This window comes from Pristiophorus japonicus, chromosome 1 (genome assembly GCF_044704955.1).
Source record: "Pristiophorus japonicus isolate sPriJap1 chromosome 1, sPriJap1.hap1, whole genome shotgun sequence".
Taxonomy (NCBI): Eukaryota; Metazoa; Chordata; class Chondrichthyes; family Pristiophoridae; genus Pristiophorus; species Pristiophorus japonicus.
This window is the reverse complement of record NC_091977.1, coordinates 221,647,278-221,674,510: the sequence shown is the minus strand read 5'-3', so window position 1 is coordinate 221,674,510 and position 27,233 is coordinate 221,647,278. Positions and strand designations below refer to the sequence as shown.

General features: G+C 44.6%; 1 protein-coding gene across 1 annotated transcript in view; it reads right to left on the bottom strand.

Moving 5' to 3' along the window:
* LOC139242088 (MOB kinase activator 3B) overlaps positions 1–27,233 on the bottom strand; it is a 237,260-nt gene that overhangs the window by 29,475 nt on the left and 180,552 nt on the right. The window contains exon 3 of the mRNA XM_070870248.1: positions 8,349–8,551. Coding sequence (XP_070726349.1) covers positions 8,349–8,551 — 203 coding nt within the window. The remainder of the gene's footprint in view (positions 1–8,348; positions 8,552–27,233) is intronic.

Here is a 27,233-nt window from a genome sequence, read left to right as displayed (position 1 = left end):
GATCTCCGTCCCTCTCACTCTCAAGTGTGGTCTCATTTTACTTTCCATTGAACTTTAACAAAGGTTAAGACAGATGAGTGGTTAACATTTCAGGTAGAACCTATCTTTCTCTTTCAGAATCTGCTCCTTCCACTCTTGATCGTAGCCAATGAGCAGGGAAATCAGTCATTCCAAAGTCTATGAGGAACTTGAAGCCATGCTGAGTTATTGAAATTGAAGAGCAAAACTAGAGGCCATCAATATAAGATAGTCACCAAGAAGTCAAATAGGGAATTCAGAAGAATCTTCTTTACCCAGAGAGTGGTGAGAATGTGGAACACACTATCATACGGAGTGGTTGAAGCGAATAGTATGATGCATTTAAGGGTAGGCTATGAGCACGAGGGAGAAGGGAATAGAGGGTTATGCTGATAGATTTAGATGAGGAAAGACGGGAGGAGGCTTGAGTGGAGCATAAATGCCGGCATGGACTAGTTGGGCCGAATGGCCTGTTTCTGTGCTGTATATCCTATGTAATGCTATGAAATGCTGGCAGTTCTTGCACATAATCACTAGCAGTGGGGAAACCACAGCGTAGAGGGACCTCATCTGTCCTTGCTGCGTGATAATCTCCACACTGAAGATCGTGACGTACTTGCAAGTTTATGAACTGACTGCTGGTAAATCAGAGTAATTGAGCATTATATGCTTGTTCTACTACATTACTTGGAGGTTTATCTCCTAATTGTACTGTCTAATTTTCCTGAAAAAGCCATTGTACACTCTAGCAAATGTCAACTGTGAATCAGATGAGCGTGATTGAGTCAGAAGCTCATTTTGTGCTCGTGAGCTGCACAGAAACTGATTGAAGTCGCCGAATATAATTGTATGCCTTAAAATAACCCAACCTCATTTTGTTAAATAAATTTTAAAAAGCCAAACATGCGGTCACGTTTTTTTCCCCCCAGACATTTTCAGTTTCATTTTTGCAGAATCTTACGGAAAGCTCCACATCTTGTTACATAGCACATGACCTTCTCGATCAACACTGTGAGTCCAGTTATGTTGAAAGATAGTAGAACGTACGGGGTGGGGGAAGAGGGGACGATTGGGACCACAATTACAATTAGAGAGTTGCATTAACTCATTCAGTTTAGTCGCTGTTAGACATACATTTGGAATGTTTAGCTATGACACTGATCTCTATTTTCATTGCTTAACAGCCAGGACCATGAACAAGCATTGAATTCTGCAGGTATTGAATGACCAATCTTAGCACTTCTGTTGCAAGAAGTTGACAAGTGGAGGCCTGTTGCTTCCCCACAGAGATGAATAGGGGCATCCCAGGTTCTTATTGCATATCTTTGGCTGTCTTCCTTCGGAAAGATTTTGATGAGAATGAGGAACAGTAGCTATATATTGCTTTTAATGTAGACCTTTTTTAGGAATAGATAGAACATAAAATTTTAAAAAATGCTTCAACAATCTCCCGTGACTCAGGTCCATTACGACTGCAACAGGTATTAAAGTAGCACCTTTAAATGTAGAAAAATATCTCAAAGTGCTTCACAAAGACATGAGGAAAATGGTTACGGAGGGCAAGGAGAAGAGATTAGGATGGGTGACTAAAAGTTTGGTCAAAGTAGTGGGTTTAAGGAGGGTGGATGTTGGGAGGCTGGTCAGGAGAGTATTGGATAGCCAAGTTTGGAGGTGGTAAAGGAATAGAGAAGGGTTTCAGTAGCAGATGGGTAGAAGTAGGGGTGGAACTATGTGATGTTAGAGGTGGAAATAGACAGTCTTAGTGATGGAGTGAATAGAGACTAACTATTTCCATTGCACTTTTTTTGACAGACAGCTTCTGTCCAGCCCCGCTCCCTCCCCCCACCCCCTGCCCGTACTGCACTTTTTTGTCCGACAGGCGACAAGCCCCACCCCGTGAAGCTCCGCCCGCCCGCCAGAAAATAATTCCATGCGCGTGATGCTGAGAAGCAGGTCTGGAGGCTCCGACTCTCCCCCCCGCTGGCTGGCCTGGGCCAGATGGCGGCGGCTGATGGCAAGAGAGAGAGAGTGGCTGGGGAAAGAGAGAGAGAGAGAGAGAGAGGCGAGAGGCTGCGGGGGAAGGGGGGGGGGTAGAGAGGCTGGGGAGAGAGAGGCTGGGGGGGTGGGGGGGGGGAGGAGAGAGGCTGGGGGGGTGGAGGGGGGGGAGAAGAGAGGCTGGGGGGAGAGAGAGGCTGGGGAGAGTTGAGAGACAGAGAGGCTGAGAGAGAGAGAGAGAGAGAGGTTGCGGGGGAAGGGGGGGGATAGAGAGGCTGGGGAGAGAGAGGCTGGCGGGGTGGGGGGGGGGGAGAAGAGAGGCTGGGGAGAGAGAGGCTGGGGGGAGAGAGAGGCTGGGGAGAGTTGAGAGACAGAGAGGCTGAGAGAGAGAGAGAGAGAGAGGTTGGGGAGAGAGAAGGAGAGAGAGAGAGTCTGGGAGAGACAGACTGGGAGAGAGAGAGAGAGAGGCTGGGGGAGAGAAAGAGAGAGCGAGAGAGCGAGAGAGGTTGGGGAGAGAGAGAGGTTGGGGGAGAGAGAGCAAAGAATGACTAAAAAAATGATTAAGGGACGATAGACTATGAAAGTAAACTAGCACGAAATATAAAAACAGATAGCAAGAGCTTCTATAGGTATATAAAAAGGAAAAGAGTGGCTAAAGTAAATGTTGGTCCCTTTGAGAACGAGACCGGGGAATTAGTAATGGGGAACATGGAAATGGCAGAAACTCTGAACAAATATTTTGTATCAGTCTTTACGATAGAGGACACTAACAATATTTCAACAGTGGATTGTCAAGGGGCTATAGGGGGGGGAGTACTTAACACAATCACAATCACTAAGGAGGTGGTATTCAGTAAGATAATGGGACTAAAGGCAGATAAATCCCCTGGACCTGATGGCTTGCATCCTCGGGTTTTAAAAGAAGTAGCGGCAGGGATTGTGGATGCAATGGTTGTAATTTACCAAAATTCCCTGGATTCTGGGCAGGTCCCAGCAGATTGGAAAATTGCAAATATAACACCCCTATTCAAAAAAGGAGGCAGACAAAAAGCAGGAAACTATAGACCAGTTAGCCTAACATCTGTGGTTGGGAAAATGTTGGAGTCCATTATTAAAGAAGCAGTAGCAGGATATTTGGACAGACAGAGTCAGCATGGATTCACGTTTTGACAAATTTGCTGGAATTCTTTGAGGATGTAACGAACAGGGTGGATAAAGGAGAACCAGTGGATGTGGTGTATCTGGACTTCCAGAAGGCATTTAACACATAGAAACATAGAAAATAGGTGCAGGAGTAGGCCATTCGGCCCTCGAGCCTGCACCACCATTCAATAAGATCGTGGCTGATCATTCACCTCAGTACCCCTTTCCTGCTTTCTCTCCATACCCCTTGATCCCTTTAGCCGTAAGGGCCATATCTAACTCCCTCTTGAATATATCCAATGAACTATCATCAACAACTCTCTGCGGTAGGGAATTTCACAGGTTAACAACTCTCTGAGGGAAGAAGTTTCTCCTCATCTCAGTCCTAAATGGCATACCCCTTATCCTTAGACTGTGTCCCCTGGTTCTGGACTTCCCCAACATCAGGAACATTCTTCCAGCATCTAACCTGTCCAATCCCGTCAGAATTTTATATGTTTCTATGAGATCCCCTCTCATCCTTCTAAGCTCCAGTGAATAAAGGCCCAGTCGATCCAATCTCTCCTCATATGTCAGTCCTGCCATCCCGGGAATCAGTCTGGTGAACCTTCGCTGCACTCCCTCAATAGCAAGAACGTCCTTCCTCAGATTAGGAGACCAAAACTGAACACAATATTCTAGCTGAGGCCTCACCAAGGCCCTGTACAACTGCAGTAAGACCTCCCTGCTCCTATACTCAAATCCCCTAGCTATGAAGGCCAACATACCATTTGTCTTCTTCACCGCCTGCTGTACCTGCATGCCCACTTTCAATGACTGATGTACCATGACACCCAGGTCTCGCTGCACCTCCCTTTTCCTAATCTGCCGCCATTCAGATAATATTCTGCCTTCGTATTTCTGCCCCCAAAATGGATAACCTCACATTTATCCACATTATACTGCATCTGCCATGCATTTGCCCAATCACCTAACCTGTCCAAGTCATCCTGCAGCCTCTTAGTGTCCTCCTAACAGCTCACACCGCCACCCAGTTCAGTGTCATCTGCAAACTTGGAGATATTACACTCAATTCCTTCATCCAAATCATTAATGTATATTGTAAATTGCTGGGGTCCCAGCACAGAGCCCTGCGGCACCCCACTAGTCACTGCCTGCCATTCTGAAAGGACCCGCTATCCCGACTCTCTGCTTCCTGTCAGCCAACCAGTTCTCTATCCACGTCAGTACATTACCCCCAATACCATGTGCTTTAATTTTGCACACCAATCTCTTGTGAGGGACCTTCTCAAAAGCTTTTTGAAAGTCCAAAAACACCACATCCACTGGTTCTCCCTTATCCACTTGACTAGTTACATCCTCAAAAAATTCTAGAAGATTTGTCAATCATGATTTCTCTTTCATAAATCCATGCTGACTTGGACCAATCCTGTCACTGCTTTCCGAAAGCGCTGTTATTTCATCTTTAATAATTGATTCCAACATTTTCCCCACTACTGATGTCAGGCTAACCGGTGTATAATTACCTGTTTTCTCTCTCCCTCCTTTTTTAAAAAGTGGTGTTACATTAGCTACCCTCCAGTCCATAGGAACTGATCCAGAGTCGATAGACTGTTGGAAAATGATCACCAATGCATCCACTATTTCTAGGGCCACTTCTTTAAGTACTCTGGGATGCAGACTATCAGGCCCCGGGGATTTATCGGCCTTCAATCACATCAATTTCCCTAATGCAATTTCCCACCTAATAAGGATATCCTTCAGTTCCTCCTTCTCACTAGCCCCTTGGTACCCTAGTACTTCCGGAAGGTTATTTGTGTCTTCCTTCGTGAAGACAGAATCAAAGTATTTGTTCAACTGGTCTGCCATTTCTTTGTTCCCCATTATAAATTCACCTGAATCTGACTGCAAGGGACCTATGTTTGTCTTCACTAATCTTTTTCTCTTCACATATCTAGAGAAGCTTTTGCAGACAGTTTTTATGTTCCCGGCAAGCTTCCTCTCGTACTCTATTTTCCCCCTCCTAATTAAACCCTTTGTCCACCTCTGCTGAATTCTAAATTTCTCCCAGTCCTCAGGTTTTCTGCTATTTCTTGCCAATTTATATGCCTCTTCCTTGGATTTAACACTATCCTTAATTTCCTTTGTTAGCCACGGTTGAGCCACCTTTCCCATTTTATTTTTACTCCAGACAGGGATGTACAATTGTTGAAGTTCATCCATGTAATCTATAAACGTTTGCCATTGCCTGTCCACCGTCAACCCTTTAAGTATCATTTGCCAGTCTATTCTAGCCGATTGACTTCTCATACCATCGAAGTTACCTTTCCTTAAGTTCAGGACCCTAGACTCTGAATGAACCGCGTCACTCTCCATCTTAATAAAGAATTCTACCATATTGTGGTCACTCTTCCCCAAGGGGCCTCGCACAACAAGATTGCTAATTAGTCCTTTCTCATTACATATCACCCAATCTAGGATGGCCAGCCCTCTAGTTGGTTCCTCAACATATTGGTCTAGAAATCCTCCTCCATCGTATTGCTACCAGTTTGGTTAGCCCAATCTATATGTAGATTAAAGTCGCCCATGATAACTGCTGTATCTTTATTGCACGCATCCCTAATTTCTTGTTTGATGCTGTCCCCAACCTCACTACTACTGTTTGGTGGTCTGTACACAACCTCACTAGCATTCTCTACCCTTTGGTATTCCGCAGCTCCACCCATACAGATTCCACATCATCCTAGCTAATGTCCTTCCTTACTATTGCGTTAATTTCCTCTTTAACCAGCAACTCTACCCCACCTCCTTTTCCTTTCTGTCTATCCTTCCTGTATGTTGAATACCGCTGGATGTTGAGTTCCCAGCCTTGGTCACCCTGGAGCCATGTCTCAGTGATGCCAATTATATCACGGTGCCACATAAAAGTTTACTGCATAAGATAAAAGTTCACAGGGTTGGGGGAAATATATTGGCATGGATAGAGGATTGGCTAACTAACAGAAAATAGAGAGTCGGGATAAATGGTTAATTCTCTGGTTGGCAATCATTAACTAGTGGTGTGCCGCAGAGATCAGTGCTGGGACCCCAACTATTTATAATCTATATTAACGACTTGAAAGAAGGGACTGAGTGTAACGTAGCCAGGTTTGCTGACAATACAAAGATGGGAGGAAAAGCAATGTGTGAGGAGGACACAAAAAATCTGCAAAAGGACATAGACAGGCTAAGTGAGTGGGCAAAAATTTGGCAGATGGAATATAGTGTTGGAAAGTGTGAGGTCATGCACTTTGGCAGAAAAAAAATCAAAGAGCAAGTTATTATTTAAATGGAGAAAGATTGCAAAGTGTTGCAGTACAGCAGGACCTGGGGTAATTGTGCATGAAACACAAAAGGATAGTATGCAGGTACAGCAATGATCAAGAAGGCCAATGGAATCTTGGCCTTTATTGCAAAGGGGATGGAGTATAAAAACAGGGAAGTCTTGCTACAGCTGTACAGGGTATTGGTGAGGCCACACCTGGAATACTGCGTGAAGTTTTGGTTTCCATATTTATGAAAGGATATACTTGCTTTGGAGGCAGTTCAGAGAAGGTTCAGTAGGTTGGGCCTCTACTCATTGGAATTCAGAAGAATGCGAGGTGATCTTATCAAAACGTATAAGATTATGAGGGGGGCTTGACAAGGAGGATGCAGAGAGAATGTTTCCACTGATGGGGGAGACTAGAACTAGAGGGTATAATCTTAGAATAAGGGGCCGCTCATTTAAAACTGAGACGAGGATGGTTGTAATCTGGAATTCGCTGACTCAGAGTGCTGTGGAAGTTGGGACATTGAATAAAATAGTAGGGGGAGGATGCACTTGCACTGGGGTAAGGCACTTTGGCAGGCCCTTACTGTCTTCTGGGGAGCTCTGTCCTCTGTCGCTTCAGGAAGTCACAGTGGATTGAGTTACAATTTGCAAAATCAGTGAGACCTTGGCATGGGCAGTTCCAGTTACACATTCCTGTGAAACTTCAGGGTGTGGCTTATCCTCCAAGGGGACCAATCAGAAACAAAGGGTGGAGCATGTTGGCCATTTTGGAAGTACAAATGCATCTGAGTGTATATGGAGTCGGAAGCTCGGTTCGGGGCGAACAGGATGCCGAGGATATGAGTAGTTTGGTGCAAGCCGAGGCAGTAGCTGGGGAGAAAATGGAATTGGCAGTGAAGGTACTGAATTTGTGGCCGAATAAAATGTCTTTGATTTTCTCAAAATAAACAGTCCCTCTTGTTACTTCTTTGTAAATCACGGTGAGACATTTTGTACATTAAAGACGCTGCATGTTATTAAATCATGTGACATTCCTGGATAGTTTACACCAAGCAACATATTAATTTAATTAATGAATTTACTGACTGCAGAACAGTTTCTGCTCAGTTTAACACAGGATGGATAATTCAGACTGTCAGAAATTCCACTAAAACTTGAATTTCAGCACACAATAATCTAAATAGCACAAATCAGATGGAAAATTTATCAATATCGGAAATATTTTTCTCTCAGGATCCAGCATAAATTATCAGTCTTGGTTTACCCATTCTTACCTTTTTTCAGGTCAAAAAATTTATGACAAAGTGCATTGGATAATCAGATGTTGAGATAAATTAACATGTATCAAAAGTAGGACTTACCAACAACTAAACAAGGTCACAAGCTCTTGAAACAAGAAGGATAGACGTGAATTAAGAGAGAAGCAAGAGAGAAAACGTGTATTTATTTAGAGCCCCATCACATCCTCAGAATATTCCAAATGCTTCGCAGCTAGTGTTCACTATTATTTAGCCAAAACAATTTGTCTGCAGCAACTATGACGAATGACCTTTTAATCTATATTTAATCTATATTTTTATTACTAAAATTGTATGTACAGGAGGTCGTAAGTTTACAATTTTGAATACGTCCTGTTGAGTTAAAAGGCTTAAAATGTGTTTTTTTATGTTCTTCGCACCTCTTCAATTGGACATGAAGCTGCTCAGAGTTGTCACAGACAGCAATTTTAAGGATGATAACTCAGATAGGGGTGGCTTAATGGCAGTAAACACTAGTGACTTGGTTTACATGTGCTGTTTTTACACATGTAAACCATGTGAATTAATACTTTCTAAAAGAATGGTGGATCACGTAAGAGATGAGTTATAGCGGTACATACCAAAGGTTCTAATTCCTTGCGGTCTACGAGGTTAAACTCTGTTACAAAGTAATAAAAGTGCTTATAACACGTATTAACGTGTGCCTCTGCTCCCATAGTGCCGAGCCGATCAAAGTGATGAATGTAAACATGAACGAAGACGCGAAAGAGTCGACAGAGAATCTTCTTGCAGATCTGAAGAAAGTTCTTGGGAAATGGAATTCCTGTGAAACAAAAATGGAAAAGAAAATTTTAAAAAGATACAATGAAACCATGGTGACCTGTTGGGAGACCATTCATGGTAATTACAGTGTGCAGCTTCCTCCCCCCCAAGCCCATCAGTTTAGACCTGGAGTCTCTCCAAATGCATTAGTTTCAAATGCCCCCTATTGCTCTCCACTGCCAATATACGGGACAAAGTGAGTGACCAGCCCCTTTTAGGTGCAGTAGTCGGCGCTCATTAACATTCCGCTTCCCGACCAAAGTAGCGGGAAACAGCTGGCCCAGCTTAAAATTGAACGGCGAGAAGCTGCTGCTGGGGAACATTCCCCGGGAAGGGAATCCTGGTCAGGTGATATCTTTACAGAGACCACAAACAACACACACTCTACATAATGGCTCCTGAACAGAAGCTGTCATGTGACTTTGCCACATGACTATTTATTGTTAATACATCAGAAGTTGCATTACATCAGTAGTCCACTAGGTGGCGCTCTATAACAAGGAGTGAGGAACGGGGGCGTGGGGCGGAGAGGAGGGAGGGGTGGTTGGAAGCCCAGGGCAGGGGAAGCCCAAGGTTTCCTGCTCCTCCTAGCTCACGAGGAGCCTGAATATTTTTTTCTGGCCCTGACTCCTGTTCTTGGCAGGTTTGGTTTGTTGGGGAAGCCCGCTCCCTGCTCAGGTCTTGGATTAAAATAGGATAGAAGGGAATTTAGGCAAATTAACAGATTTCCTCATCAGTCTACACCATGAGGAATTTATGTTCCTTTACACTTCAAGTAAGTAATTTACACAAAAATCCATGGTGAACTAGAAATGGGTGGCTTGGGGATAAAGACAAGGCAAAACATTTCACTTTTTGAATAAAAATGGGACGAACAATTCCCTTACACAAAGACTGTGTAAATGTTAGAGACTACTTTGCTACTTAAAAGGGCATCATTGGCCATATCACGGGATGTTTATAAACACATGGTCAATGGTACAATGACCTCGCCAATCATCCACATTATGAAAAAGTTACCATTGTTATGTGAAAACCTCATTGTGATAGATGGTGCTGCAGCAGATAGCACCACTGCGATAGCACAAACTCTCCCAGTATAGCGCCTGTGGAGACTGCTCTTCCAGGAGCCTGAACCTACAGGAATGTGTCATTAGAACCGCCCAGCCCAAGTTCTCAGTGACTTTGTAAAGTGAAATTCAGCCATTCTGACTGCTGACTCCACACAGGAGTGCTCTCCCCTCCCCACCCATGTTCCTGTCCCATCTTCCAGCCCAAGTTCCTGACACCCCCAGCCCAAGTTCCTGCCCCATCCCAGCCCAAGTTCATGATCCCCCCACCGCTAAAGTTCCTGACTGCCCCCCTTCCCCAGCCCAAGTTCATAAACTTACCCCCCCAGCCCAAGTTCCTGACTTTACCACCCCTCACAACCCCCCCGCCACCCCACACCATAGATGGAGCATTGTGTGTGGGTCATGGGTTGTTAATAGGTTTATTGTGTATGAGGTGAATAGTGACCGTGTGACTTCCGGATTTCATACACTCCAATGATGTCCCTTGTCACACACGCACCAAGCTTTCGGAGTGGGATTGGAAGAACATGATCCATCTTCCCTGAGCTCTCTCCCTCTCCCTCCATCCCACAAGTGAGTGAGTGAGCGAGTTCTCTCTTTCCCTCCCCCAGCCTCTCTCTCGCTCTCCCCCTCTCCCCCAGACTCTCTCTCGCTCTCACTCTCCCCCAGTCTCTCTCACGCTCTCACTCTCCCCCACTCTCTCTCACGCTCTCACTCTCCCCCAGTCTCTCTTTCACGCTCTCACTCTCCCCCAGTCTCTTCCTCGCTCTCACTCTCACTCTCCCCCAGTCTCTCTCTCGCTCTCACTCTCACCCAGTCTCTCTCTCACTCTCACTCTCCCCAGTCTCTCTCTCGCTCTCACTCTCCCCCAGTCTCTCTCTCGCTCTCACTCTCCCCCAGTCTCTCTCTCACTCTCACTCTCCCCCAGTCTCTCTCTCTCTCTCTCTCTCTCGCTCACTCTCCCCCAGTCTCTCTCTCGCTCACTGTCCCCCAGTCTCTCTCTCTCTCACTCTCCCCCAGTCTCTCTCTCTCTCACTCTCCCCCAGTCTCTCTCTCTCTCTCACTCACTCCCACAGTCTCTCTCTCTCTCTCACTCTCCCCAGTCTCTCTCTCACTCTCTCCCCCAGTCTCTCTCTCTCTCACTCTCCCCCAGTCTCTCTCTCTCTCACTCTCCCCCAGTCTCTCTCTCTCACTCTCTCCCCCACAGAAGGTCACAACAATGTTTGTATAGATAATCACAGTGATTTTCTAGGCAAAAGTTCTTATGATAATCCAAAAGTTAGAAGCAGCTCCTGTGGCAGTGAACTCCACGCAGTTCGGCTCCACTTTCAGCTTCATCATACGTCGCATTGCGCATGTGCGACTGAATCGAGCGCCCATGCGCAAAAAGGGACGGAGTTCAATGCGAGCATGCGCGTAAGAACTAGTGCAAATAAACACTCAAAGAAAAAAAAAATCAATATTTGTAAATTGTCACTCACTGTGGTCTTTCGGGATAACCTGCGGGGACTGAAAAGTTGCCACCAATCGGATGTAGCGTCCTTTCATGGGATTCTGATCACCGTCTAGTTCTCAGCACCCTGTCAGGCCACAGAAGCAGCCAATGCTTCACTGACAAACTCATTTGCCTAATTTAAGGTTTGATGCATGACCACTTGATGACCCCCTGCTCCAAGCCCTGTTTTTTTGCCAGTGGCAATATGCGTTGTATTTGGAGTTGATGCTTGTTTGCCAGCATTAATGACATCCATTAAAACCAGGGTTTCTGTTTAGATTCAACAGTTCAGACATTGTATATACTGGTTGTTAATTTTCCTTGCAATCAATTGTGGACCGTCACTCATTAAACTTGGTGGCAAATTAGCAATCGTTCAGCGTAGATGTCATCACACATCATTCACAAAGTGAGTAACCCCCACCTAACATAACACTTGTTGCTACCAAAACAAAATCATAAATTAAGCATAAAGGTTGTGCCTATATTCTTTGGAGTTCAGAAGAATGAGAGGTGATCTTATTGAGACATATAAGATAACGAGGGGGCTCGACAAAGTAGATGCAGAGAGGATGTTTCCACTCATGGGGGAATCTAGAACTAGGGGGCATAGATTTAGAATAAGGGGCCGTCCATTTAAAACTGAGATGAGGAGAAATTTCTTCTCTCAGAGGGTTGTAAATCTGTGGAATTCTCTGCCCCAGAGAGTTGTGGAGGCTGGGTCATTGAATATATTTAAGGTGGAGAGAGACAGGATTTTGAGCAACAAGGGAATAAAGAGTTATAAGGAGCTGAGTCCATGATCAGATCAGCCATGATCTTATTGAATGGCGGAGCAGGCTCGAGGGGCCAAATGGCCTACTCCTGCTCCTATTTCTTATGTTCTTATGAATAAAATTTCCCCACAAAAACAATTAGATTTAAAAATTGATGCATGGAATTAATTTTCAGGCTATAATCTCACTGCGGAGTTCTGACCATGATTATAAATCACTATGCTATAACATTTTAAAATATAAAAAAAGATTTATCTTCTATTGTGCCCAAAGCTACTGGGGAGAATGGAAATCAGTCACACTAGTGGTAGAATTCCCTCAAATATATGCAACTACAATCCTGTGAAGTTTATACTTGAAAATAATTTATATTAATATACTACATGAGCCCAATTATAATTGTTATCTTTTTCACAAGAGTACAAAGTATTTTTTTTAACATTACCTCACCCCAAACAAAAGCAAGCTGTCCCAAATGATGAAAATTTGATTTTATGTACAAGTGCATTTGAAGCATGGACTCTCTCCTCCATCATCTTCTGTCCTCACTCCCCCAGAGATATTCTTCATTCTTTTGTGAAAATGTTAACAATTACAGATGGTCCGTCAGTGCTTGCAGTATTGTTAAATCTGAAAATGATCATTACTATGTAGAGCAGATCATCCACACACAAAACAGAACTGATTTCAAAATGCATTAAATATTCTATTCTACAAGATTTCCCACAAGAGAAAAATTAAAAGCACATCGAATATAAACCTGTGCGTTTTATAAATGATTGCATTAAACTCCCTGGATAAGCTATGCTCAATTAAGCACTCACCCTGTTGCATTGGAGGCTATTCCTCCAAATTTAAAGCTTCATTTTCATGATGTATTGAAGAGTCTCAGCCATCAATCACTGGGGCTTGTGACTTGAGAACTGCTGGGGAGGACTCCTCATTGACAAAACAGACGTAATTTAAAAACTTGTGCAAACTTATTCTAGTAACTGGAGGGATACTCTGTTTATTTTCTAAACCAAAAGCAATAAATTGGGTAAACAGGAGAAAACTAATCCTGCTTTTAAAATACTAGCAGATTACAAGGTGAACTATTTAGCCCACTCCACGGGCTGCAAGAAAACACTGCCAGGTTTGGGAGGATGAGACAATATTGAAACGTTAGTGATGAGTTTAGTATTTTCAACCAGAGCTCATAAACTTAGTTTTCTGGTGTTTAAACATGTTTCTTCACATAGATGTCTAAATAGGTAACATCCTCCAATGTTGCAGGTTGCTTTTAGGGGGAAGGGGGCGTGGGGGTTAATGGGTGGGAATCATCCAGAAAAAGAGTTCTGGTAAAGCAAGGAGAAGAGAGGGGTGAGGCCAACATTGCACTGACCACACCTGTTGTAAAGAGATTTTTTTAAATTATAGAATATGTGTGAAAAGTTTCCACTACAGTGAATATTAGCACTTGTTGTAGCACGAACATTCTGACATGGCCAGCAGAGATGTGCTGTACAGATTGTTTTTCATATTTGTTCTCTGGAGGAGGGTGATGTTGAAACGGTCACGTTCATTGCCCATTCCTATTTGCCCAAAAGTGGTTGTGGGCATTCTCCTTGAACCACTTCACTAGTGTCAGGTCGGGGATTCTAGGATCTTCAAACAGCAATGATGAAGGAATTGTGATACATGTCCATGTCAGGATGATTTGGAGGGGAACTTGATGGTGATGGTGAATTATTAAGCACATGCTGTTCCAAGAATAGAGTCTACCAATAAACTTAAACTCCATTAATCCTTTGGGAAACTGAATGTTGAAGATGAGAAAATATTCAGCATATTCCAAGAACACTGGGATTTATGAAATGTTCAGTAGTTCTTTCCATTTTTCTTGTTTAGAATATTCAGTTAAAGACATTAAAACAATCATTTTTCCACAGACCACAGGATAGGAAATACGTGCATATTTCACAAAATGAAAAGACCTTTGAGCATTCCAAGGATTCATTCTACTCTTCTGATTTTTCTGCATACCTCAGCTTGACTTGAGCTGACACGTGCAGTAGCAAAGCTATTCTTTTCTCGTCTGGTAAATATTTGCATTAGGGCCAATTTATTTAAAAAGTCAGACAGTTCAAAACCACAAAATATGAGCTCACATCTCTATTTTCTCCTCCCAACATTAAGGCATATTTTCTTCTGTGCATTAATTCTTACAAAAAAGTAAATGTGGAAATAGGGAATGCAACACCAGCAGAAGAAAGCTAATTGACTATCTGTTTGTTTTGTACAGCTCAAAGCAGTCCAAACATTCTCATCCTAAAATGAGTTCACAGAAGTTAGTAAGAAAGAAAAAACTTTTGCACATTAAAAGCCAATCCTAAGATAATTGCTGTGACTGAGCACTACCACAGGTGGACACAAGTAACGTTAGGTAACTCAGGCAAATACCAAAGTTAGGGAGAAGGAATGAATGGAGGATTAGTTTGCATCCAGATTGAGCTGCCAGGTATCTAAGCACATCTGAGTCAGCATGAGATCTGTGTGATCTGATTTATACCAGTGTTAATGAAAATTTTCAGCTGATCAGAGAGAGCTTGCATGGATTTGTAAGGAATATGTCATGCCTGATGAACCTGATTGAATTTTTTGAAGCAGTGTCTAAAGTATAGGACAGGGGAATGTCTAAGGATGTTTTTTTAATATGGACTTCCAGAAGACATTCAATAAAGTCCCTCATAAGGGGCTCAATTTTGGCCAGGAGTTGCTCCGTTTTTTTTTGGAGTAACTTGGTTTTTCTGGCGCAACTTAAAAATTTCCCATTTTCCACAATCAATTTGCACCAGTGTAAGTGAGTTAGTTATGATTTTTTTAGTTTAGTTTTTTTTTCCTCTCAAAAGGGGGCGTTACCAGCCACCTATGCCAGTTCTGCCCATTTAGGTAACTTTGGCCAGCTAATAGTTACTCTAAATCTACTTAGGCCAGCGAATGTGGCCACTTCAGAAAACCCTTGCGGAGATTTAAGAAATCGGCGCAGGTAGGTACATCGGAGGCCATATTGCCTGGGATAGGGGCGGGAAGTGAAGGGGAGAGGACCTGCACCTAAAGCACCAAGACTTACAAAGCACCAAACTTTGGAAACATAAAGTAATAAGCATTCAATAAGAAATAAAAAATTGAAGTAAGTCCTACCTTCATCTTAAAACTCAGCCCGGGAAGTTGGTGCGGGAGGCCACAGGACCTGCGTTCGGGGCGGGCAGGAGAACTGACAGAAATCATCCAGGCAGAAGCACTATCAGTTCTGCTGCCCGCCCTCCCCTAGCCCTGGCCGAGTGGCTTCCCAGTGCAATTTCTAAGATTAAAGTGATTAAAGCTTCAAATCAAATGGAACTAAGCAGAGGCTGGGGGCGAGGAGCTACTGCACATGCGCGGACACTCCACTGCGCATGTGCAGACGTCTCGGCACTGTTTTCGGCCCAGGTCGCTGGCTCCACCCCCGACTCGACTGGCCATGCTGCGCAACCACAGGAAGGAGGCCGGACAGCAGCCAAAGTGGGAAGAAAATTTTTCGGTGCACTTCTGAAAGGAGAAAAGCGACGCATCTCCGGTAAGTGCGCCAAAAAACAGGCTGGGCGAAAATTGAGCCCAAGAGACTGATGGCTAAAGTTGAAGCTCATGGAATTGTTGGCAAATTATTGACCTGGTTAAGAAATTGGCTGAGAGGCAGGAGACAGAGAGTAGGGATAAAAGGGTGTCACTCTAATTGACAGGATGTCACTAGTGGTGTGCCGCAGGGATGCGTGTTGGGGCATCAACTATTCACTGTATTTATTAATGACTTAGATGACGGGATAGAGAGCCACATATCCAAGTTTGCCAATGGCACAAAGATATATAGTACGCTGTATTGTAAGCAGTGTAGGTGGAAGCATAAAGAGGAAGCGGGGCGCAGCAGGGGACGACGAGGCTTGCCTGGCAAAAGTACACTTCCTGTAGGCTGATGATTGGGCATCACTGAGAGCAGAGAGAAGGCTTTAAACCAACCTGGTTTGAGTCTGACAGCAGGAGGCACAATTGAAGATTATGTAGGGAAGTATGAAAGGAAGGGTAGATAAATTAAAATGATATTCTTCATCAATTTAGTGAATCTTTGTGTAGAATGACCATCACTGTAGAAATTTTTAACATCTCCCATGATGGGCATTTGTATAAAAATGGTCAAATATGCAGTGTCTGTACCTAAATATTCACTTGCATGCTCCTATTACTGGCACAACACTAACTGGTTTGAATATCTAGCTGGTAAAGGACCTTGAAGGGATTCTCTCCACCAATTACCTGAAGGATTACTCCAGAATTCAAGTTCATCAATACCACAAGAAATACATTTAAAAATATGAATTTTAAAGCAATGACCTAGTAAAAAAAATGTCTCCATTCAGAAAACATTTGTTGTCCATGTTCCTCTCACACTATGCAATACTTCCCCATGTCAGCAATCAGTCCATTAAAGCTCTGCCAATGTTTCGTCTAACCATGTCTAAGGATATGCAAGTGTGGCCCGTGTTGTCTTTCTCCTCTCTCTCTGGGGAAGTGCCTAGCCTTCAGTTAACAGCCATCCTAACAACATGGCCAGGAACGAGAGTTTGTCATGTGGGTCGCCATAAACATAAAATTACCTAACTACTCCATGCCACAGTATATTATAACTATGGCAGAGGTGTGCCAACACTCCACTCAACGTTTTATCATTTACTACACGTTATTGTTCTAAAATCTCATTCGCCTGCTTCGAATCTGCTCCAACGGGAGATAATGCCACACTGAACTGACCCGATGATTTGGAGCTGGACATGCAACACTGTAATTTCTTGCTGGGAGATCCACTGCACAGCTGACACAATCACTTCCCAATGCAAGCCGGAACTGCGAGAAATCATCAGCTCTTGGTTTGGTTTGGATGAACAAAAACAACAATTCTGTTGCACAATGTTTCTGGTTAGAATGAGATGGCTCAGTGTTTACTACAGTAATAAAAACAGCCCTCTCACTTCCTTGCTAAGATGAAATTCCAGGAATTGGGATTAAAGGCTGGCTCACAAATCTCTAACCAGAAACCAGCTACTGTATCTCGTCTGTTGTGTATCTGTAAAGCATGCACTCTCATGTTCCGCCACTAGGGAGTACATCCCCGAAGTCCCAAGGGATCCCAGCATCCCTTGGGAGCACTGTATATAAGCCGGCCCCTAAGGACTGTTCCTCACTCTGGAGTGTCTTAATAAAGACTGAGGTCACTGTTACTTTAACCTCCCTGTGTGCAGTCTCATCTGTGTTAGGAACACAAGTCATTGACTTTCTTTTCTCAATCCAGACCTCCTTAACCTTAAAATCATCATCATAGGCAGTCCCTCGAAGCGAGGATGACTTGCTTCCATGCCAAAAAGGGATGAGTTCACAGGTGTTTCAATGAAGGACCTAATATTCCAGATCTTAAATTACATCATGAAGGTGGAAGCTGCCTGTGCTTGGATTTTTTTAACGTGTGGTGACCGTTGCACACCAGCCACCACATGGGCTTGACAGAGCAAGGTCTTGGTCCAGTGGCAAGGATTACCCAAGACTAACTGGAGACCAGCTCTGCTGCACAGACCGAGCGCACGTGCACATATTGCAGTGTGGGCTGGCCTATGCTGCCCCTGGGCCCCCTCCTCTTCTGGGCCACGAACTCACGCCTCTCCTGGGCCCCGGTCACTTCCCTCTACAGATTCTTGCTGCTCCTTCGCCCCTCCTGCTGTGCCTGCCTGCACTGCAATCAGCGACCTGGCTTCGTAGCCGTCGCCCCCTTGCAGCAGCACACACTGCTTTCTCCAATGGCCCCGGTCTGCTGATAGTCCTGCAGGCCGGGACCGCACCGATTTCAGGGCTGGGCTACCGCACGCTGCTCCCTCTAATGGCCCCAGCATGCATCCAGATCCACCTTCCTGCTGCCAACAATCTTCACCTGCACCCTCCTGCTGCCAAGCCTCTTGCTCCCCAATTTTAACCTTAAAATACTGCACTAGTAGCTTGCAGAGTAAGCAAGCTAGAAATTAATTTCAGATCACTTAACATGGTGGCTGATCCCTAGACAACTGGTTGATGCTGAGGCCTAGAAATTGGTCTCGGGTGGTGGCGGATCGGTCCCCCATTATATGCAGCGCCTGATATTCAGTTTTATTGACTACAGTGGAACTGAAGATCAGGCGCTGTGTATAACGGGCAGCCGATCCGATACCCGACCCCCGTTTTGCACCACCACCACAGACGAATTTCTAGGCCTAAATATTTTTACACTAAACAGTCAGCCAGCCTTATGCACATCAGAACCCAAACAGATGACACAGCAAGACAGTTGTACAAAACACTAAAAGTGTCTCTAAAGTGACTTTAAAATTAGAGTCAATCCAGTTCGGAGTGAAATCAGGAAGCATTTTTCCACACAAAGGTTAGTGGAAATCTGAAACTCTCCCTCCCCAAAAGGCCATGGTGCGGGGTCACAATTGTAATATTCAAAATTGAGATCAACAGATTTTCGATAGGCAAAAGTATCAAGGGATATGGAGGAAAGGTAAGTTAATGGAATTGAGGTACTGATCAGCCATGGTCTAATTTAATGTCGACATGCTATTCCTGTGTCCATGATTTCAGATTTTTTCTTTTCATAGAAGATAGAGACTGTGATGGTCTTCTTGTGAAGTTCTTGCTGCATTATAACTGGCAGTGGCTGCTGCACCTATACTGTCAGGATGAAAACTCTGCTGTACTCTTCACTTCCGCCAGTGCTGTGGCTAAACTTCCATATCGGGCCCTTCCTTCGTACGACAAACAGTTCTTAACATAAGCTTTGAAGCTTTTTCTTGATTTTGTCCCAATCTGCGCGGGTTTACTTAGATTGGCCTACAATAAAGACCAACAGTCTTAAATGAGCATTTTTCGTTTTACCTACTTTTCTTTAACCACGGGAACAAGCCCCAAAATACCATTACAAACAGAAGTAGACAGTTGTTCCTCTGTTTTGGTCTTACAAAAATGTAGACGTGATAGAAACATAAAAATATAGAAAATAGGTGCAGGAGTAGGCCATTCGGCCCTTCGAGCCTGCACCACCATTCAATAAGATCATGGCTGATCATTCACCTCAGTACCTCTTTCCTGCTTTCTCTCCATACCCCTTGATCCCTTTAGCCGTAAGGGCCTTATCTAACTCCCCCTTGAATATATCCAATGAACTGGCATCAACAACTCTACATAAGAACATAAGGTAACCCCTCATCTCCGGAATCAGCCTCGTGAATCGTCTCTGTACCCCCTCCAAAGCTAGTATATCCTTCCTCAAGTAAGGTGACCAAAACTGCATGCAGTACTCCAGGTGCGGCCTCACCAATACCCTATACAGTTGCAGAAGGACTTCCCTGCTTTTGTACTCCATCCCTCTCGCAATGAAGGCCAACATTCCATTCGCCTTCCTGATTACCTGTTGCACCTGCAAACTAACTCAAAAGAGTTTCAACTCAAAAGAGTTTCATGCACAAGGACCCCCAGGTCCCTCTGCATGTTGTAATTTCTCCCCATTCAAATAATATTCCCTTTTAGTGTTTTTTTTCCCCAAGGTGGATGACCTCACATTTTCCGACATTGTATTCCATCTGCCAAACCTTAGCCCATTCGCTTAACCTATCTAAATCTCTTTGCAGCCTCTCTGTGTCCTCTACACAACCCGCTTTCCCATTAATCTTTGTGTCATCTGCAAATTTTGTTACACTACACTCTGTCCCCTCTTCCAGGTCATCTATGTATATTGTAAACAGTTGTGGTCCCAGCACCGATCCCTGTGGCACACCACTAACCACCGATTTCCAACCCGAAAAGGACCCATTTATCCCGACTCTCTGCTTTCTGTTAGCCAGCCAATTCTCGATCCATGCTAATACATTTCCACTGACTCCGCGTACTTTTATCTTCTGCAGTAACCTTTTGTGTGGCACCTTATCGAATGCCTTTTGAAAATCTAAATACACCACATCCATCGGTACACCTCTATCCACCATGCTCGTTATATCCTCAAAGAATTTCAGTAAATTAGTTAAACATGATTTCCCCTTCATGAATCCATGCTGCGTCTGCTTAATTGCACTATTCCTATCTAGATGTCCCGCTATTTCTTCCTTAATGATAGTTTCAAGCATTTTCCCCACGACAGATGTTAAACTAACTGGCCTATAGTTACCTGCCTTTTGTCTGCCCCCTTTTTTAAACAGAGGCGTTACATTAGCTGCTTTCCAATTGGCTGGTACCTCTCCAGAGTCCAGGGAATTTTGGTAGATTATAACTAATGCATCTGCTATAACTTCCGCCATCTCTTTTAATACCCTGGGATGCATTTCATCAGGACCAGGGGACTTGTCTACCTTGAGTCCCATTAGCCTGTCCAGCAGTACCCCCCCCTTAGTGATAATGATTGTCTCAAGGTCCTCCTTTTCAACATTCCTGTGATCAGCAATTTTTGGCATGGTTTTTGTGTCTTCCACTGTGAAGACCGAAGCAAAATAATTGTTTAAGGTCTCAGCCATTTCCACATTTCCCATTATTAAATCCCCCTTCTCATCTTCTAAGGGACCAACATTTACTTTAGTCACTCTTTTCCATTTTATATATCTGTAAAAGCTTTTACGATCCGTTTTTATGTTTTGCGCAAGTTTACCTTCGGAATCTATCTTTCCTTTCTTTATTGCTTTCTTAGTCATTCTTTGCTGTCGTTTAAAATTTTCCCAATCTTCTATTTTCCCACTAACCTTGGCCACCTTATACGCATTGGTTTTTAATTTGATACTCTCCTTTATTTCCTTGGTTATCCACGGCTGGTTATCCCTTCTCTTACCGCCCTTCTTTTTCACTGGAATATATTTTTGTTGAGCACTATGAAAGAGCTCCTTAAAAGTCCTCCACTGTTCCTCAATTGTGCCACCGTTTAGTCTGTGTTTCCAGTCTACTTTAGCCAACTCTGCCCTCACCCCACTGTAGTCCCCTTTGTTTAAGCGCAGTACGCTCGTTTGAGACACTACTTCCTCACCCTCAATCTGTATTACAAATTCAACCATACTGTGATCACTCATTCTGAGAGGATCTTTTACTAGGAGATCGTTTATTATTCCTGTCTCATTACACAGAACCAGATCTAAGATAGCTTGCTCCCTTGTAGGTTCTGCAACATATTGTTCTAAGAAACAATCCCGTATGCATTCTATGAATTCCTCCTCCAGGCTACCCCGTGCGATTTGATTTGACCAATCGATATGTAGGTTAAAATCCCCCATGATTACTGCGTTCCTTTTTCACATGCCTCCATTATTCCCTTGATTATTGCCTGCCCCACCGTGAAGTTATTATTTGGGGGCCTATAAACTACGTCCACCAGTGACTTTTTCCCCTTACTATCTCTAATCTCCACCCACAATGATTCAACATTCAACAATGGTTAGTGGTATGCCACAGGGATCGGTGCTGGGACCACAACTGTTTACAATATACATAGATGACCTGGAAGAGGGGACAGAGTGTAGTGTAACAAAATTTGCAGATGACACAAAGATTAGTGGGAAAGCGGGTTGTGTAGCGGACACAGAAAGGCTGCAAAGAGATTTAGATAGGTTAAGTGAATGGGCGAAGGTTTGGCAGATGGAATACAATGTCGGAAAGTGTGAGGTCATCCACCTTGGGAAAAAAAACAGTAAAAGGGAATATTATTAGAATGTGGAGAAATTATAACATGCTGCGGTGCAGAGGGACCTGGGGGTCCTTGTGTATGAATCCCCAAAAGTTAGTTTGCAGGTGCAGCAGGTAATCAGGAAGGCGAATGGAATGTTGGCCTTCATTGCGAGAGGGATGGAGTACAAAAGCAGGGAGGTCCTTCTGCAACTGTATAGGGTATTGGTGAGGCCGCACCTGGAGTACTGCATGCAGTTTTGGTCACCTTACTTGAGGAAGGATATACTAGCTTTGGAGGGGGTACAGAGACGATTCACGAGGCTGATTCCGGAGATGAGGGGTTACCTTATGATGAAAGATTGAGTAGACTGGGTCTTTACTCGTTGGAGTTCAGAAGGATGAGGGGTAATCTTATAGAAACATTTAAAATAATGAAAGGGATAGACAAGATAGAGGCAGAGAGGTTGTTTCCACTGGTCAGGGAGACTAGAACTAGGGGGCACAACCTCAAAATACGGAGGAGCCAATTTAAAACCGAGTTGAGAAGGAATTTCTTCTCCCAGAGGGTTGTGAATCTGTGGAATTCTCTGCCTAAGGAAGCAGTTGAGGCTAGCTCATTGAATGTATTCAAGTCACAGATAGATAGATTTTTAACCAATAAGGGAATTAAGGGTTATGGGGAGCGGGCGGGTAAGTGGAGCTGAGTCCATGGCCAGATTAGCCATGATCTTGTTGAATGGCGGAGCAGGCTCGAGGGGCTAGATGGCCTACTCCTGTTCCTAATTCTTACGTTCTTATGTTCATTAGAGCCAATATTGTCTCTCACAACTGCCCTGATATCATCCTTTATTAACAGAACTACCCCAGCTCCTTTCCCTTCTTGTCTATCTTCTGAATCGTCAGATACCCCTGTATGTTTAATTCCCAGTCTTGGCCATCCTGCAACCACGTTTCTGTAATGGCCACCCAATCATACCCATTTGTAATGATTTGTGCCGTCAACTCATTTACTTTATTTCGAATGCTGCGTGCATTTCGGTAGAGTGTTTTAATACTAGTTTTTAAACCATGATTTTTAGTTTTGACCCCTCCTGCAGCCCCTTTACATTCAGTGGCCCTTTTTGTTTTTTGCCTTGGGTTTCTCTGCCCTCCACTTTTACTCATCTCCTTTCTGTCTTTTGCTTTTGTCTCCTTTTTGTTTCCCTCTGTCTCCCTGCATTGGTTTCCATCCCCCTGCCATATTAGTTTAACTTTTCCCCAACAGCACTAGCAAACACTCCCCCCTAGGACATTGGTTCCGGTCCTGCCTAGGTGCAGACCGTCCGGTTTGTACTGGTCCCACCTCCCCCAAACCGGTTCCAATGCCCCAGGAATTTGAATCCCTCCCTGCTGCACCACTGCTCAAGCCACATAGTCATCTGAGCTATCCTGCGATTCCTACTCTGACTAGCACGTGGCACTGGTAGCAATCCTGAGATTACTACTTTTGAGGTCCTACGTTTTAATTTAGCTCCTAGCTCCTTAAATTTGTCTCGTAGGACCTCATCCCTTTTTTTATCTATATCGTTGGTACCAATGTGCACCACAACAAGTGGCTGTTCACCCTCCCTTTTCAGAATGTCCTGCACCCGCTCAGAGACATCCTTGACCCTTGCACCAGGGAGGCAACATATCATCCTGGAGTCTCGGTTGCGGCCGCAGAAACGCCTATCTATTCCCCTTACAATCGAATCCCCTATCACTATCGCTCTCCCACTCTTTTTCCTGCCCTCCTGTGCAGCAGAGCCAGCCACGGTGCCATGAACTTGGCTGCTGCTGCTGCTGCCCTCCCCTGATGAGTCATCCCCCTCAACAGTACTCAAAATGGTGTATCTGTTTTGCAGGGGGATGACTGCAGGGGACCCCTGCACTACCTTCCTTGCACTGCTCTTCCTGCTGGTCTTCCATTCCCTAGCTGGCTGTGGACCCTTCACCTGCGGTAAGATCAACTCACTAAACTTGCTATTCACGTCATTCTCAGCATCGTGGATGCTCCAGAGTGAATCCACCCTCAGCTCCGATTCCACAACGCAGTCTGTCAGGAGCTGGAGGCGGATACACTTCCCGCACACGTCGTCGTCAGGGACACCGGAAGTGTCCCTGAGTTCCCACATGGTACAGGAGGAGCATAACACGTGACCGAGCTCTCCTGCCATGACTTAACCCTTAGATACACTTAAATTGGCAACAACAATGCTAAAGTTTACTCACTGTTATAGAAGAGAAAAAAGAAAAACTACTCACCAATCACCAGCCAATCACTTACCCCCTTGGCTGTGAAGTCACCTTTCTGTTTCTTTCTACTTCTTTTTTGCCTTCTCCCTGTAGCTGCACAAGCACGCCTCTCGCCGACCCCGGACTCGCACTGCTCCGAGCTCCCGCCTCCTCGACTGACTGCTCGAACTGCCTGACTCCCGCTGGCCTTTGTAGGCCTCTCGCCAACCCCGGCCTCGCGCTGCTCCGAGCTCCCGCCTCCTCGACTGACTGCTCGAACTGCCTGACTCTCGCTGGCCTTAATAGGCCTCTCACCGACCCCGGACTCGCGCTGCTCCGAGCTCCCGCCTGCTCGAACTGCCTGACTCCCGCTGGCCTATATAGGCCTCTCGCCAACCCCGGACTCGCGCTGCTCCGAGCTCCCGCCTCCTCGACTGACTGCTCGAACTGCCTGACTCTCGCTGGCCTTAATAGGCCTCTCACCGACCCCGGACTCGCGCTGCTCCGAGCTCCCGCCTGCTCGAACTGCCTGACTCCCGCTGGCCTATATAGGCCTCTCGCCAACCCCGGACTCGCGCTGCTCCAAGCTCCCGCCTCCTTGACTGACTGCTCGAACTGCCTGACTCTCGCTGGCCTTTATAGGCCTCTCACCAACCCCGGACTCGCGCTGCTCCGAGCTCCCGCCTCCTCGACTGACTCTCTGCGGTAGGGAATTCCACAGGTTAACAACTCTCTGAGTGAAGAAGTTTCTCCTCTACTCAGTCCTAAATGGCTTAGCCTTTATCCTTAGACTATGTCCCCTGGTTCTGGACTTCCCCAACATCAGGAACATTCTTCTTGCATCTAACCTATCCAGTCCCGTCAGAATTTTATATGTTTCTATGAGATCCCCTCTCATCCTTCAAAACTCCAGTGAATACAGGCCCAGTCGATCCAGTCTCTCCTCATATGTCAGTCCTGCCATCCCTGGAATCAGTCTGGTGAACCTTCGCTGCGCTACCTCAATAGCAAGAACGTCCTTCCACAGATTAGGAGATCAAAACTGAACACAATATTCCAGATGAGGCCTCACTAAGGCCCTGTACAACTGCAGTAAGACCTCCCTGCTCCGATACTCAAATCCCCTAGCTATGAAGACTAACATACCATTTGCCTTCTTCACCGCCTGCTGAACCTGCATGCCATCTTTCAATGACTGATGTACCATGACACCCAGGTCTCGTTGCACCTCCCTTTTCCTAATCTGCCGCCATTCAGATAATATTCTGCCTTCGTGTTTTTGCCACCAAAGTGGATAACCTCACATTTATCCACATTATACTGCATCTGCCACGCGTTTGCCCACTCACCTCACCTGTCCAAGTCACCCAGCAGCCTTTTAGCGTCCTTCTCACAGCTCACACTGCCACCCAGTTTAGTGTCATCTGCAAACTTGGAGATATTACACTCAATTCCCTCATCCAAATAATTAATGTATATTGTAAATAGCTGGGGTCCCAGCACTGAGCCCTGCGGTACCCCATTAGTCACTGCCTGCCATTGTGAAAAGGACCGTTTATCCTGACTCTCTGCTTCCTGTCTGCCAACCAGTTCGCACATCAGTAATCAGCTGACCAAGAGACCATATAAATAAACTTTACCACTTCTTCCAGTCTTGCTCGCCTGCTATCTTGTATTCCTTCTACATTTTGGTTAATTAGCACTATGAGGAAGACAGATCTATATTCGTATCTACTTTTCAATTGACATGAACATACGATGGAACTCAACCTAATAATGAAGTTTTCTCTAATTGGAAATAAAGATTTACTTAAAAAATTTCTATTTATTCCCATTTCAACTCCTGTTTGCTTTGACTGCTAAAGCCAATTGACTGTGCATGATGCACAATACAGAGAATAATGCACATGTAGGAGTGTTCACATGGCATTGCTATGATCGAGAGGTTCAGAGGACTTACAAGCCATAAGAACATAAGAAATAGGAGCAGGAGTAGGCCATTTGGCCCCTCGAGCCTGCTCCACCATTTAATAAAATCATGGCTTATCTGATCATTGCCTCAGCTCCACTTCCCTGCCTGCTCCCCATAACCGTGTATTCCCTTATCGCTCAAAAATCTGTCTATCTCCACCTTAAATATATTCAATGACCCAAACTCCACAGCTCTCTGGGGCAGAGAATTCCATAGATTTACAACCCTCCAAGAGAAGAAATTTCTCCTCATCTCAGTTTTAAATGGGCGGCCACTTATCCTGAGACTATGTCCCCTACTTTTAGTTTTCCCCTGAGTGGAAATATCCTCTCTGTATTCACCTTGTCGAGCCCCCTCATTATCTTATATGTTTCGATAAGATCCTCTCATTCTTCTGAACTCCAATGATTATAGACCCAACTATCTTCATAAGTCAACCCCCTCATCTCTGGAATCAACCGACTGAACCTTGTCTGAACAGCCTCCAATGCAAGTATATCCTTTCTTAAATACGGAGGCCAAAATTTCATGCAGTACTCTCGGTGTGGCCTCACCAATACCCTTTACAGTTGTAGCAGGACTTCTCTGCTTTTATACTCTATCCCCCTTGCAATAAAGGCCAACATTCCATTTGCCTTCCTGATTACTTGCTGTACCTGCATACTAATTTTTTGTGTTTCATGCACAAGGACCCCCAGGTCACTCTGTACTGCAGCACTTTGCATTTTTTCTCCATTTAAATTAAAATTTGCCTTTCTATTTTTTCTGCCAAAGTGGATAACCTCACATTTTCCCACATTATACTCCATCTGCCAAATTTTTACCCACTTCTTAACCTGTCTATATCCCTTTGCAGATTTTTTGTGTCCTCCTCATAATTTGCTTTCCCACCCATCTTTGTATCATCAACAAACTTGGTTACATTATACTCAGTCCCTTCATCCAAGTCATTAATATAGATTGTAAATAGTTGAGGACCCAGCACCGATCCCTGCGCCACCCCACTAGTCACTGTTTGCCAACTGGAAAATGACCCATTTATCCCGACTTTCTGTTTTCTGTTAGTTAGCCAATCCTCTATCCATGCTAATATATTACCCCCACCCTGGTGAACTTTTATCTTGTGCAGTAACCTTTTATGTGGCACCTTATCGAATGCTTTATGGAAATCCAAATGCTGGATTGAATTATGCTTCTCCAATGTCCTGCTACTGCTTCCTTAATAATGGACTCCAGCATTTTCCCAATGACAGATGTTAGGCTAACTGGTTTATAGTTTCCTGCTTTCTGTCTGCTTCCTTTTATAAATCGGGGCGTTACATTTGTGGTTTTCCAATCCGCTGTGACCTCCCCAGAATCCAGGGAATTTTGGTAGATTA